Below are 15,489 nucleotides of genomic sequence, written 5' to 3'. Positions count from 1 at the left end.
TTTCATTTTAATTATTATTATTATTAATGTCTTAACTTCTAATAAAATAAAATATCTAATATTATTATTATATTTTTTTTTACCTATATCTCGAGATCACTGGGTCTCATTGAGAAAGTAGGCCCAAAAATATATAAAAATTATTAATTAGACTGCGACACATATTAATTATATCTGGGAATGGAGTAGTATAATAATATATACAATGAAAATATATAGGAAAATATAATCGAATATAGGTAGTTAGGTACATATTTTTAAAAAATACATGAAAAATGATTTTGTCCTGGGCCCCGCAAAAACTAGGGCCGGCCCTGCATACATGTATGATTTATTTATAAGGTACGGAACTTGTTAAACTAAAAATTATCAAAATATGCTGTCAAAATCGTCAAATATATGCAGTTAGTTTTGATTTTATTTTTTTTTAACATAGAATATAATATTACAATTATTTTAGAAACCAAGAATTATATTGTCTTCAGAATAAGAACATGCACTGGTCTGGTTCTAGTTTTCGCATCTGCTCTTCCACAAAATATATTTTTTCTAAATTGGGATATACCTACCTATACATTGTTTTATTCGGACACTATTGCATGTTTTGTGAATATTTAAACTCTTGAAAGAAATAACTTTATTTTTAAAAAACTTGCGCATGTACAATGTAGGTACTGAGTAAAAATATAACGCATAACTACCTACGTAATTACGATCACCATGATAAGCGAACACAAATGTATTTATTTTAAATGTCTTCATGAAATTAAGAAAAAAGATGCCATTAGACTTTACCACAACTATACTATTATAGATAATTAATCGGTCCTAACCCGTAAAATCTTACATACCTACCTACCAAAAGATAATTTATTTAAAAAAAATATTTTAGAATGTTATCTAAATACTATTTTTCCCGAAAATTGTGTGTATATAAAAATAATAAAAAAGTAAAATAATATGCAAAATATACAAATTCAAACTTAGTATTTAATTTCGTAATTTTTTCACTATTTAATTATCGTGTCATGAGTTTTATTAAATTTATTATAAGCAATCATTTTTTTTCCATGTCCCAAAATATACCTACATAAAGGTATACGAAAGTTCCAGCCTTTTCTGGTAGACGTTTGATATTTTTGATTTTGTTTTTATAATATTTTATCTCTAATATTTCTGGTTAAGTTATTATTATTGTCTTTTAAAAATACTTAACATAGACGAGCACAATTTTTTGTGATTTACAATTATTTATGTTTCATAATCCGTTTGTACGAACAAAAATGCTTGATTTCAGATATTATTATACAGAACAAATTTCCAGAGGGGTATATTATCTTGGACAAAATTTCAGCCAATCGACAAGGTAATGTATTCTATCAGCCTACCAAAAACATACAATCTAAAATTCGCCAGAGTCTATTGTGGGCAGAGGGGAGGGGATCGACACTTATATCCCGCTTGGATCAACGCCTGATTGATGGTAGGGAAATAGTCACAGACAAAAAAATCCCGGAAAAAATTTATCTAGAAAAAAGTCTGTTTTATAAAGACAATAACTATAATAATAATTGTGTAACGATAAAATAGCTAAGACATTCAAAAGATATATTTTAAAAAATAATTATAAAAAAAATATGTCATTGAATAATAATATGATTAAAAAATAATACATAGTATACATAATATATCATTAACTTGGATGACTTGCCAGGAACATTTTTACAAAACAGAAAAAATATAACACATATTTATAAAAAAAGAAATTAAAAATTATTATCGCTGTAACTAAATATTTTGAACTATAGATTTCAAAAAATCTTTACGCGTCACTTGATTACCGGGAATCCTGACTCCTGAGGCGGAGTTGTCGTTAATGGTGTCTAATGAAATAATAAAAGATTATCGTTTTCATGTTGGTACACCATTTGAAAAACTTGTAACTATGCGATCTCGAAGCATTGGTAGCCTCTCAACGAGGTACTAGCCAGCGGAGTCACCACTCGCTTCACCTGAAGAGTTTTACCAGCTAATACGTCAAACAGCTGCCGAGTCCATTAAATTCCAACACTACCAAACGATCGGTTTGCAAGCGGCATGGGTGGCGGGGTGACCGGAAAACCCGGCACGTACCTCGTTTAGAGGCTATTCAATATACAGCCTCTGTCTGCTTAATCATTGTTCGGGCGATTTCACTTCGCTGTTCGCCCAAGGACAAGCGTTGTATTCACGTCACATATGGACAAGCGCACGACTCTCACAAAGCATATAGGCCCACAAATTGACACACGCGCACTAACTCACAAACAAACGTGGTCACCCAATTTTTAACCTGCCCCCTTTCAAACCGTGACGTAAATCTTAAATGATAACGAGCCGGTGGACAATAACACACCGTTTGAAAAACGAGATCTTCTTAAATTTTTATTGCAATACTTGACAGTCGACGGCGCACCCATTTTTACGCAGTATTTTGTACGGCACTGCTGTGGCATTAAGTTTTTGTTTTCCCCCATTCTTCCAATTTCTATCAAACGGCGGTGGACTCCTAAAAAATTCCGTTTTCTGTTATCAGCGTTCCAGCAAACAAAAGTAATGTTTTTAAATACAATGATTATATTAATGTAGATAATTTGTTTGTTTTTACCACGAACTAAGATATACAGGACTGGTAACGACTCTAGATATTACGGTCGGGTACTCTTGCTGAAGTATACCTTGGTGTTTTTGGCGCACTCTGTCGGTTTACTAAATCATCTGAATTTTAATACACACTACCGTTGCATTACATACGTACAATTTAATATTGCATGGTTATAAATATCTAAAATATATATTTGTGATGAAGATTGAAATTTGAAGGTAGGTAATATTATTATATAAATATTAAATTGACAATGGTTATTAATTTTTTTCAAAGAGCCTAAGTTTTCAGAGCCATAATATGTCCTTTTAATGTCTTCAGTTTTAAAATGTTTGGCACCTACAAATTTGACATTAGTTTCTCTGTTGTTAACCGCACAAACTACATTAATCCACTGAGATTTTAAGTAGTCATCTTTTGGTACTGAAAATAATGTTACACGTTCAGTTGTCACTTTGGATTTGCTAGTTGAACAATTTATAACGCTACATAATCGACCCATTGTAAATAAATATATTATAATTTTAAAATATTTTACTAAATAATATACTATAAGCTTAGATACATTAACTAAGATGTAGTAAGCACGAACTAAGATATCGTGGTTCGTGGTAGTAAGATGACTAGTAAAATGTACTCTAATATCTATGTCATAATTGTATTTTATTTTAGTTCTTGCTTAAAATAAATGTAGAACTTTGTAGTTACTACTGATGTTAATAGATGGCGCTTTATTCACCAATGCACCGACGAGCAAGATTTTCTGACCGTATCACCCACCCCTTCCGCCCTATAGTGTTCAGTCCTGTATATCTTAGTTCGTGGTTTTTACTATAATTATAATTTTTATTATTATTACCCTTTCCAGGGATGCGCACGCGTAAATTATTTATTTTATTTATTTATTTATATAAAAATCAACGGGCCAAAGCCCTTTAACAAAGAAAGAAAAACAATACAATATAAGAATTGACACAATATGAAAACTGATAGACATGTGATAATACAAAATACAATTTTACAATACGATAAGAAATACAAAGATAACATTAAGTATATAAAACAAAACAAAGAAATAATAATTAGGCGCTATGTTTTAAAAATAACAAAGTTTTAGATTTAAATACTTGACGAGACAATAAAAAAAAATCCAAGACTGTGGAGATTCTATTGGCATTAAAAATAACTCTAGAGAAAAAAGAATTTTTTCCACTATTTGTTTTAAAATTAGGTATATGGAACAAATCAGAATTTCGCGTATATCTATTAGGTATTCTAAATCCAATTAAACTTAAAATAGCTGGGCAGTTTACATTATTATTTAAAATATCATAAACAAACATTATATCTATAAGATCACGTCTAATGTTGAGAGGATCAATACCTATAGCGTCTTGAACCAGCAGAAACGAGTCTCTGGAAATCGTACAATGCATAATAAAGGCAACTCTTTTCAGAAATTTATACTGTATATTATTAAGCTCATTTGAATATGTTGAAAAGTTATTAGACCAAATTAAAGAGCCAAATTCTAGGTTTGATCTAACTAAAGAAGTATACAAATTTTTTAAACAAATAGGATTTCTAAAGTCTTTAGTATTCCTAGTAATAAAACCCAACATTTTATACGCTTTATTTATGATAGCTTTATGATTTATTTTGAACGACAGATCACATTCAAAACAAATACCTAAATCTGTAATAGAAGAACATCTTTTAAGAGGATGGTTATCAATAAGATAATTATGGAAAACAGGACTTTTAGTACGTGAAAAGGTTATAATTTTACATTTATCATAATTTAAGGATAAATAGTTTTTTTTACTCCATAATAAAAGCTTATTTAAATTATATTGCAACAAATTTTGGTCAACAACATCTTCTTTGACTTTACAGTAAATTTTTACATAATCAGCAAACATCAAAATATTCACCGAACTATCTAAAATAAGAGGAAGATCATTAATAAAAATAAGGAAAAGAAGTGGTCCCAAATGAGATCCTTGAGGAACTCCCGAGGTAACTAAGTATTCATTGGAATAGTGAAAAGAAATTTTAACTACTTGAGTTCTATTACAAAGATTAGGAAAATAACCAATTTAGAAAGTTTCCATCGAACCCAAAATGTTTTAACTTTAAAAATAGTAAAGAATGATTAACCTTATCAAACGCTTTTTCAAAATCGGTATATATTGAATCTACCTGATAACCTTGATCCAGACTGTTAATAAGAAAATTTTGATAAACTAATAAATTCGTATTAATAGAGTGCTTAGGTAAAAAACCATGATGAGACAAACTAATACTATTAGATAGTAAATTAGAAATTTTTTTAGATATAATAGCTTCAAAAACTTTCGGTAAAATTGATAATTTAGAAATTGGTCCATAATTTCTGACATCATTTTTGTTACCTGATTTAAGAATAGGAGATATAAAAGATTTTTTTCCAGTATTCGGGAAATATACCATTAGATAAGGATAAATTAAATAAATAACATAAAGGCTTCGCAATAATATGACAACACATTTTTAAAAATAATGATGGAATACCGCCAGGCCCTGGACTGGCGTTTTTACTAAGAGAACCAAGAAAATCTATAATTTCGTTTTCAGATATAATACAATTGTTGAAAAAAAAATGTTGAGTGTGAATATCGGGCATATCAAATGAATCGATATCAATATCCTTATTAGTATCATATACTGAAGAGAAATAACTGGCGAATACATTAGTAATATCATTCATGTTATCTGCAGTAATATTATCATAAAAGACCGAGAGTGGAATATTATTACGATTAGATCTTAAAGAATTGATATACTTCCAAAACGATTTCAAATTAATATTAATGTTGTTTTCAATTTTAAAAATATAATTAGAATGAACTTTCATAGATAAAACTTTACATTTTTTACGCAAATCTGAAAAAGCCATATAATCAGTCTGAGAATTAGAAATTCTAAATTTTTTATGAGCAAGCTTTTTTAAGTTAATTAAATTTCTAAGAGATGCGTTCGACCAAGTTATGGAATGCCGGTGTTCAAGGTTTAATTTTACTTTAGGAACAAAAATTTCAATAGAATGGTTTAAGATATCATAAAATTTCGAAATGGATTTTTCTATGCTATATTAGCATAATAGAGGTAAATATTTGATAACGGAGAAATTCAGACCGTCTGTTTGCTAAACAAAGCTGAAAACATTGCAAATGTTAAGATACAGCGTTTGGTCTATTTAGTTATAGTAAGCAGAACCGTATTTGACTTTGCTTATATTTACTCTAGCATGGCCATCTACTATCACGATTAACTTTTATTTATGTCTTACACAACGGTTAAATATAAGCAATTATATCAACAATTTTATTCAAATTATGTTCTCAAAATTGAAAACAATATTAATCTTAATATGAAATCCTTTTGGAAATATATTCAATATTAAAAAAAAAATCATTATTCCTACATCAATCTTCTTTGATGATTTATCTGCTAATAATTTAAACGATAGTACAAATTTATTTTCTAAATATTTTTCTTCTGTTTATTCTAAAAGTAATGTATTTAACAAATTTGATCAAATATCCAATATTATTGGTAATGATCTTAATTTAAATTCTATATCTATATCTGAAGATTATATAATTGAGCATCTGTAGTGATCACGTCGCCTACAGGTATCAGTAGTCAAGGATGATGTTTGGAAGGTGACTCTTGAGTTAATTACACAACGTAGAATTCTTCTTAATTAGATTAATTGTTTATTTATTGTGGTAAAACATATATTTATTTATAACATGAAAGCTGAATGTATGTTAAGTATTCTGAATGATAGAATAAATTCGGTTTGACTCGAATATTTTCTAAGTTCAAAATATTGTTTATAAGAATTTTTCTAAGTCCAATAAATTAAATTAAGCAACAGACTGGCGTGAAGGTGCTCTGGCTAGTCTGGTCAAGTCGCGTCTGAATACAGGCCGTTTCGGGGTCCCTTATATAGTGCTACCCTCTACTCCCCATAGTCTACTCGTTCTTGTCGCTGTTCTCACGGATGTGGTATAATTATCTAGACTGACGGAAATGTTACTCGCCCACATACAAGATCAGTACACATCCCGTGCAGCTGCATGCTTGATAATACTGTATCTATTATTATGACAGTATATTCCTAGTTTGGATATCGTTTCTTGGAATTCTTATCCCATAGTCGTGTCTAACGTCCTGAGGACATGGAACGCCTATCTATCTGTTTCCATAAATGTTCAGTTAATCCCCCATTGTTTACATAATGTTATTTGGTGTCCACGCCCAACTTTTAGCTTTAGTAGTCTCTTATTATTTTAATAATCCATGGCCACTCCCTTGGAATTGTTACCCTCTCAGGTGGTGTCTACATAATTATTACCTAGTTGACCGTGAACTAAGCAATGCGGGACGCTAGTCCATAGCACATCTAACATAATTTAATGAAAAATCTAGTACTGGTCCTGATTGTTCACCTCCTATTTTATTAAAAAAATGTTGTTTGGTCTTTGCCAAATCTATGAATCACATATTTAATTTATCTTTGAAAACTGGTATTTTTCCACTTATTTGGAAAAAATCTTTTGTCACTCCATTAACAAATCTGACGATAGTAATAATGTAAAAATTTGGATCAATTACCAAATTCTCGATTCTTCCTAAGATGTTTGAGACCATCATATCAACACAACTCAGTGACTCAGGGACTCATTAGTCCCTCAAAACATGGGTTTTTAGGTAAATATTCAATTTTTACTAATTTAATAACATACCATGATTACTTAATAACATCATTAAATGAAGGTTATCAAGTATATTTTATATATACTGATTTTGAAAAAGTTTTCGATAAAGTAGACCATTTACTATTATATCATAAATTAGAGTTGTTTAGAATAGGAGGTAATTTCCTTAAATGGTTGTTCTCGTTTCTTGTAGATAGAACTCGGGCTGTTAAAATATCATTTTTTATATCGACTGATTATCTTACGTTATTAGACGTCCCGCAAGGGTTTCACTTGGGGCCTTTATTATTTTTAATATTTGTAAATGATTTACCATTAATTTCCGAACCTTCTATAAAAATTCTTCTTTTTGCTGATGATGAGAAAATATTTTGTAAAATCAAATCGGTTAATGACCAACATAGTTTACAAACCAATTTAAATAAACTCTATTTTTGGAGTGAAAAAAACCATCTTCCTCTTAATATAAATAAATTTCAAGTAATATCCTTCACCCGTAAAATGAATTCTTTTAATTTTCAATATAAAATAAATGATTTTCCAATTTCAAATGTAAACTCAATTAAATATTTGGGAATATATTTAAAAAAAAAAATCTTATAGCTTTAAAGCTTATCATAAAGTAATGGTTAATAAATCATATAAGATGCTTGGCTTCATTAACAGAAATACAAATGATTTTAAAAATATTACCTGCCTAAAAACTCTTTATTACTCATTATTTAGATAGGTTCATGAATTTGGTTCACTTATCTGGTCAAGTGACTATTCAACATATAATACTGATTTAGATAATGTCCAATTTAAGTTTTTAAAAAGAATAGTTCATGTCATAGGTTATCCTTTATCACATTTCTCGGTTAGACTCCTTCAAGATTCTATAGGATTTTATCAACTTGAAGTAAGACGAAATTTAGCTGACATAATGTTCATTTTTAACATTCTAAACGGTTTTGTTATTTGTCCTGAGATTTTAGCCTTAATAAATTTCCTTATTCCTCGTAAAAACACAAGTAACTTAGATTTGTTTAAAATCCCATTCTACAAAACAAACATTGGTACTAATTCATTCCTCCCTCGAGTCCTTTTTTTAGCCAATTTATTTCTGCCACACTTGATTTTTTTAATGTGTCTCGTTATACCTTCAAAGCGAATACGCTAATCATATTTAATAATAGTAATTTATAATTTATATAGATGAATCAACTTTAATCTACAATCTATTTTTATATTGTATTAATATTTTTACTTAGGTACTGTTCATTTACCTAATATATTTTTTTCTTTTTTAATTACTATTAATGTTACTATACCTGGATTCAACACTGATTTTAATTATTAATTTATCATGAACTAGAACTCTATATTGTGGAAAACTAGTTTCATTAAGTAACGGCCCTTCTTTATGAATCATTTTAAATATTAGTTTAATCTTATTATCTTCATCCATATTATTGTCTAATTTCAAACAACGTTCATTATATCTATTAATTACTTTTTGAAGTAGTTTGTCTTGTTTTCGTACCATATTTTTTAGCTGTCCCATATAATTCTCAAACTTAAAACAACTAATTTGATCAAGACAACCAAATTTCTCATAATCATCTATTAGTCCATGTACATTGTGTGATATAAAATGTATACCATATAATGATCCAAAATCTTACAATACAATTTATTATTTACCTCATATTAATTTATGTAAAAACCTTATTTATTTTATTATATTATAATATGAATACTAATTTTATATTTCATTTTTTCTTATTATTAAACAAATAATGTAGGTACCTATATTGTATTATGCTTATTATTATTTAAATATATATAATATATTTAATGTTACATTACTTTTTATTGTAATTTTATATTACTAAATTAATTGTATACAACTATACAATTATTTGTTTGATAACGATTTAATAAAAAATGATCTCTTATAAGAAAATAATTAATTTTTTTTTATTACTAAATTCCTTACCTACAATTTTATTTCTAGACGAAATCATCGATAGTAATAGTAGTTAATTATCGATAAGCTATATAATCGATATAACAATGACTATCGATTGTAGAGTTGTTAAGCGGTTCGTTTTTATAACATGGGAGTTGCTTATCTATGTCAGCGCCTCAGCAGACAGCGCTGTTAGACAATAACGGTCAACTATGCTATCATTTCATTCGTTCAATATTATTTAATATTTTTTCGACGAGGCGACATTCGACAAGAGATCCTGTTGAAGTATTGACCTGTTGACGTTTTAATTAGTCGGAGCCGAACGCTACCTAGTGCCTGCCAATTGTTTTTATTCATTGTTATCGAACAACTCGAACAAGCAAACGGTGTGAATTTGAACATCTTAAACATGAACCTCAACTTTGATAGCGACGAGTGAGTGTTTATTAAATATTTTTATAATTATTGGTTGGGTGGTCATATTTCTCAATGTAAGAGTTTCTTTTCATTTATAGTGATCATATCGTAGAATTGGACCATGACCATAGTAACATCTTCTTCTTCCCAAACGTCTATAACCTCCTACCTGATGATTACAACGAGTGAGTGTTAATGTAACATAATTTATAGTTATGGATTGGGTGGTCAATTTTGTTGTAAGAGTGTATATAATGCTACCCAGCATGTTTTTTGATTTTTATATTGATTCAAATTTATTTTAATGAGTGAATAACGATGGTACAAAAAAAATTGTGGAAACCATTATATAGCCTTATTATAGCCTTCTGAAGTTTGCGATTTTACATTTATACATCTGCGCACAACATTTGTATCTACTCCCATTTTTTTATATTATGGTGGGTGGGCAGGTGTTCAACATGAAAGTGAAAAATAATTACTAAATAATATTTTTATTAAATAGTTATAATAATAGAAGTAATATTTATAGTACCTACATGACGGGTTTATTTTAAATTTTTGGTTGGTAAATTTTACGTTGCTTAATATGGGTTATTTCAGATTTGTCTCGCTCAGCACTGGGTTCATTTAAGAACTATAAGCATTGAGAAAGCATTGTCGAATAGAACTATTTCACAGAACTATTAGTGTAATTGTTCAGAGTTCTTTTTAAAATTAGCCCCCCCCCCCCCTCAAAACATTTTTTTTTTTTTAAAGTAAGTGAGTCAGAATGGCCAAAATCTAAACATTCTACACTCTTACATTTATATTGTGATCCATAATTTATTAAGGTATAACTTTCTTATCTCTTGACTAATATAAATGAATAAACTATGATATTTTCAATCTTGATATAAATTTATGCTAAAACTATTATTTTATGTATAAGAAACATTTTTATAACAACAAAGATGAATAAAATTGTATTATTATAATAATAATTATTATTATTAAAATCGTATTGAATTTCATTCAGATTTTTATTCTAGTTTTGAGCTTGTAAATGCAGCTATTGAAAGATATTATCGAGAAAGAAGGGAGGTTGTTAACAGTAAGTATAAAATATATTTATTCTGATACTTTTGAATAAAAATTATTATTAACTGTGCATTTTATAAATCTTAAAAATATAAATTAATCCATATTTCTTATTACATTTAGTCCCAGAACCTCAAATAGAAAAACACTACGATCAAAGTTTAACTGCAGCGCATAAGGTGATTAAATTTTCATTGTCTATCTGTAAAAATAAGCATTTTTAAAAAACAAAATATCTTGTACAACACTTGATGCTATTGAATAAAAAAATAATAAACTATACAACTACAAGCATAAAAATCTATTAAATAGTTGTTAATAAACTCAACAAAAACAAATGTTAAATTGAATGCTGCCAAGTGATTGTCTTAGAACAGAATAAGTATATTCACACAGATTGTATGATTTTGGAAAATGTGTAGAACATAAGTTATTTTTCCTATTGACATTTTATATAGGTTTGTCCAATATTACCAAAAATAGATTTTAAAATACTTAATTTCATATGCAGCCTAAATTCTTAAAAAACTATTAATTTATTATTTGTATGCTCTATGTAATATTTCTTCTTCACTATGTACTGTGAATAAATTTAAATAATCATAAATTTAGCATTTAATATTGTTCACATGTGCTAAATTAACACAATTATTGGTGTTTGCACTTTGCTATTCAATGTAATATAACATGTTGTGATTGATGTATCAGATTTTTTTAGTGTCTTCTATAAGTTAAATTTTCAATGTGCATTCAAATTGTAGGTATGTGGTATATCAATCTTTTAGGCTTCCAAGTTTATTTCTTTCTTTTTTTTAAATCTAATTTTCCAGCACAGGCAGGGACGCCCGGAGGGAGGGGCCAGTGGGGGCCATTGCCCCCCCTGAGATTTTTCGTGTCACTTACGAAATTGGAAGTTTTTTTTACATAAAGTTGATCTTGAGTGACTATTCGACAATCCTTGTATCTAACAAGTCATATAGGAGGTATTTAATCGCAATAAAAGACATTACGATTATTTTCAATACTTTTGGCTGGTTAGGCGTAATTGCCGAAATCTTGTATGAAAAACATAATATTATAATAATCAAATCAAAATACTTGGAAAGCAATAAAGCAAACGGGATTATAAATTATATCGTATAATGTACGACGTTTACGACAGAATTACAGATAATATAATATTAAAACCAATAAAACCGATTAGCGGTTTCTGCGATTGCGATATCGATATCTTACAAATTATAATTCCCAATATATGTTCACATTTCCTTTCGATAGCATTTTTCATAATTGACCGTATTGAAATGTCTGCCTTTTGTTTAAAATGTATTAAGTATGTTCTTTCTTATAAACATTAGAACTAATAGTGTAATTTTATATAAAGTTAAATTTGTTTTTATTTTAAAAAAATTTTGTTTGCCCCCCCCTGAGCTGCATCTCTGCGGGCGTGCCTGAGCACAGGGACAAGTAAACAAGTATATACTGCCATTATGTTACATTAAATGTGTAATGTAACAAAGTTACCTATGGGCTATGATTTTAATGTATTTTAATTCATTTAATTATTTTTAATTAACTCAATAACAATAAATTTAAATATACTAACAAACAATTTAATTAGTCTTCAACATTTATATAACTAATGTGTTATATAACACTTCAAATATATACCTAGTTGAATATTTTTATAATTTATTGTGTATTCTTTTAGTATGTGGGAGATGGACTTATTGAAGCTTCTGGACACACAGCATATGAAGAAGGCATTATTCATTCATTGCCAATTATTTTTTTTAATTTAAATTTGATGCCTGGACAAATTCTGCCTATTATTGCTCATTGTTCAAATGTTAAACTTATAATAAAATATGCCTTCTCCCACAATCGCTCATTTGGAGTTTGCTACAAATTGTAAAACATATATAATTAGTTATTCACTTATAGATAATAATATTAAATTATTATTTTTTATTAGTGATGAAAACAAGCGTATGTTTGGAACAATTGCTGAGATTTTCGAACATTGTGCAGACATTGAAACTACTCAGTTATTACGATTTAAAGCTATGGGCCACCAAAGATTTGAAATTCAACAAATCAATAAATTTCCTGAAAGGTAACTGATGATAGTTAATTATTAAAAAAAAGTATTTAATTTCCATTTATAATTGAATGTGTTTACAGACTACAGATGAATGAATTATAAAATATACTTATGTAGACATTTAAATGTATTTAAATAGTGATAGATATGAAAGTAAATATTATTTATTCAATTCAGTAATTTCTAAAATTATGTTACCAGTCAATTGCAACAGTTACAATTAAACTTACATTATTATTCTTTTTAGGTAAAGAATATTGTTAGTAGTTTAGTACATTATATCCAGTTCAAAATGTATTAGGTATAAAACATTTAAATACTAAAATAAATATAATTTAAAAACAGACAAATCATTTGAGATTGTTCATTTTTAATTAATTAATAATCAACAGATAATTTAATATTTTTAAAGAATTTATTTAAATAAATCTATCTACTCTGGTTTAAAAACATAATACAAATTGGGGATAGGGACTAAAATTGACTAGTGTATAACATCACTGCAGAAATCAATTGACTATTGCTTAAGAGTTTATTTTTATTTGAGTCAGATTATCAATATGATTATTAACTGTAATTATAATTTATATTTTTCTTCTAGTAATGCTCAATCAATTGCTTTGGCTAAAATCAAAATCATACCAGATATTACATTAACATATCCATATAACAAATTGTGTTTACATCCAAAGAATCGTGATATGAGCCATGGCATACTGTAATAAAATATAAATAATTTAAAATGAATATGTTACTATTTAGTATGCATATAATTTTTTTTTTAAGGTCCCGTAAAAGTGACATGTGGCAAAATCAGTGGCCAGATTGGGTTTATAAACAGTTTGATGTTTATGAATTGGCATCTCAACTTTCTAAAAAAGTTAAAATGTTATGTAAGACTAAATAATTGAATAGTTTTTAATATGTTAATTTGTTATGATATATATTAAATTAAATTATATTGCATGTAAATTACATTGAGGTTTGTCATGTCACATACCATAAAAACAATCTTTGAATAAATGTTCAACTGATATTCTACCATTTTTGTGTTTTATTATCTTTTAAAGATACAAGTGTGAAGCTCTCAGACGACCCATATGTGTTGTCATTCCAAGTGACGGGACTTGGTATATTCAGCCAAGAACAAATAAGAGAGCTGCTTGGTACTGAATCAACTAATTTACGACTTCAATATGAACTACAGCATTGGAATAGAATTGTAAGAAAATTAAAGAAATTAAAGTAAATACAAAGGTTTATCACTTTTTTATTATAGAAAGCAACGCGAAAATTCATGTGTGGTAGATCAAGCTGTAATACTTTGGTTTTCGATACAAGTAATGTGATCACTATGTCCACGGAAGGACCCCAGGGTATTTATTGCAACTACACGGAAGAACTCTATAGCATAATTACAGTAACCAAACTAGATGATGATTTTAAGGAGAACACTTTCGAAGTTCCATTAACTGGAGACTGCTGGTTCCCTGGGTATAATAAAACATTATTAGTTTTGTTATTAGTCATTTCTAATTACTTGTAATAACTGATTTTCCACAGGTATAAATGGTCAACAGTTTATTGTGGACATTGTAGGAACGAATTGGGCAGGAAACATTGGGCTGATCCTAACTTGAAACTAATGCCAAATGTATTCTTTGGATTATCTGTTAATTCCATAACATTAAAAGCTCAAGGAAGTTAATAATATGATATTTGAATACTCTAATAAAGAAATATTAGTGACATTTTAAGAAAAATTCTAATTTTTTTTATGTTATGTACATGTGCAAAGTATGTAACTGAACCATAAATATAAGAAATTTTTGCTGCTATACATACATATAAAATGTATTTCAAGAATATTTAGTTGATAAGAGTAAAATGTAACTATTAAATTTATTAAATTTAATTTAATATAACTCATACTTTCACACGAGTTTTTCTCATCAAAGCACAATGGTTTATATTTTAAGAAATTAAATTTATATAAAAAAATAAAAATAAATTCATGATGATATATTATAAATCGTATAGATCTATAGGTAAGATAATAATTAATAAACGATATCTTACGATTACAAACACATATAAAATAACAATAAAGTTTGACATCTGTCAATCGATAAAATTGAAGATTAGTGTGTTCATTGTTTTAACATGATTTGTACATTTTCAATTTATAGTTCATTGTAATTTACAGATAGAAAGGATGGAAGAAAAATTTAAATTAAAAAGTAACAGCATTAATATATGTTACCATTAACTCTTTCTGCTTCAAGCATTTTGTTTGCTCTCTGAAATTTTGAAGATCCGTTAATGGATAAATTGATGTTAATGCAACTAAAAACCTTTTTTTTTGGAAATTATATTTTCATCTAATGAAGATTTTGATATTTGTTTTTTTTAATAGATCTAAAATTGTATCTTTATTTACAAGAACTTTTTGAACTATGTGATTGAATTCTGCTATATCTGCAATAATATAATTGTATTCTCCTAAACGAATAATAGA

At 27.8% G+C, this 15,489-nt stretch overlaps 3 protein-coding genes across 5 annotated transcripts; 2 read left to right on the top strand and 1 right to left on the bottom strand.

Annotated features, from left to right (window-relative positions):
* Positions 1-2,680: 2,680 nt before the first annotated feature.
* LOC149058544 (uncharacterized) lies at positions 2,681-5,393 on the bottom strand. The gene is made up of 7 exons (XM_089218397.1): positions 5,114-5,393; positions 4,945-5,058; positions 4,847-4,865; positions 4,470-4,714; positions 3,986-4,340; positions 2,924-3,129; positions 2,681-2,757 (listed from the first exon to the last, which is right to left on the bottom strand). Exons 1-7 carry the CDS (start codon positions 5,391-5,393, stop codon positions 2,681-2,683), a joined length of 1,296 nt encoding a protein of 431 aa, XP_089074523.1.
* Positions 5,394-6,695: 1,302 nt separating this feature from the next.
* On the top strand, positions 6,696-9,670 carry LOC149058543 (uncharacterized). Its single transcript, XM_089218396.1, has 6 exons — positions 6,696-6,700; positions 6,817-6,909; positions 7,124-7,288; positions 7,332-7,893; positions 8,144-8,471; positions 9,540-9,670. The coding sequence occupies exons 1-6, from the start codon at positions 6,696-6,698 to the stop codon at positions 9,668-9,670; spliced, it is 1,284 nt and encodes a 427-aa protein (XP_089074522.1).
* On the top strand, positions 9,548-14,908 carry LOC149058542 (protein cereblon-like). 3 transcript variants are annotated; one of them, XM_089221424.1, is made up of 11 exons: positions 9,548-9,805; positions 9,867-9,972; positions 10,806-10,880; positions 10,991-11,046; positions 12,579-12,778; positions 12,843-12,983; positions 13,573-13,689; positions 13,758-13,864; positions 14,042-14,193; positions 14,251-14,465; positions 14,535-14,908. In XM_089221424.1, the coding sequence occupies exons 2-11, from the start codon at positions 9,909-9,911 to the stop codon at positions 14,677-14,679; spliced, it is 1,272 nt and encodes a 423-aa protein (XP_089077550.1). In that variant the 5' UTR covers positions 9,548-9,805; positions 9,867-9,908; the 3' UTR covers positions 14,680-14,908. The 3 variants fall into 3 exon arrangements, with proteins under 3 accessions (XP_089077550.1, XP_089077549.1, XP_089077548.1); XM_089221423.1 differs by having other exon boundaries at positions 9,549-9,805; positions 9,886-9,972; XM_089221422.1 differs by having other exon boundaries at positions 9,550-9,805; positions 9,886-9,972; positions 10,819-10,880.
* Positions 14,909-15,489: the final 581 nt, after the last annotated feature.

This window comes from Diuraphis noxia, unplaced genomic scaffold, assembly GCF_037042655.1.
Source record: "Diuraphis noxia isolate RWA-SAM2 unplaced genomic scaffold, SU_Dnox_SAM2 contig0002, whole genome shotgun sequence".
NCBI lineage: Eukaryota > Metazoa > Arthropoda > Insecta > Hemiptera > Aphididae > Diuraphis > Diuraphis noxia.
The sequence above is the reverse complement of the archived record's forward strand: the minus strand, read 5'-3'. Positions and strand labels throughout refer to the sequence as shown.

Coding starts and splice junctions, on each gene's coding strand:
- LOC149058542 (XM_089221422.1), top strand. CDS start 9,780: ATGAACCTCAACTTTGATAGCGACGA. Junction 13,690..13,757: donor GATATGAGCCATGGCATACT/GTAATAAAATAT, acceptor TTTTTTTTTAAG/GTCCCGTAAAAGTGACATGT. Junction 13,865..14,041: donor TAAAAAAGTTAAAATGTTAT/GTAAGACTAAAT, acceptor TATCTTTTAAAG/ATACAAGTGTGAAGCTCTCA.
- LOC149058544 (XM_089218397.1), bottom strand. CDS start 5,393: ATGAATGATATTACTAATGTATTCGCCAGTTATTTCTCTTCAGTATAT. Junction 5,059..5,113: donor TAATTTATCCTTATCTAATG/GTATATTTCCCG, acceptor TTCTTAAATCAG/GTAACAAAAATGATGTCAGA. Junction 4,341..4,469: donor AAATAAGCTTTTATTATGGA/GTAAAAAAAACT, acceptor CTTCTATTACAG/ATTTAGGTATTTGTTTTGAA.
- LOC149058543 (XM_089218396.1), top strand. Junction 7,289..7,331: donor AATCTGACGATAGTAATAAT/GTAAAAATTTGG, acceptor ATTCTTCCTAAG/ATGTTTGAGACCATCATATC. Junction 8,472..9,539: donor ATTCTACAAAACAAACATTG/GTACTAATTCAT, acceptor TATCTATGTCAG/CGCCTCAGCAGACAGCGCTG.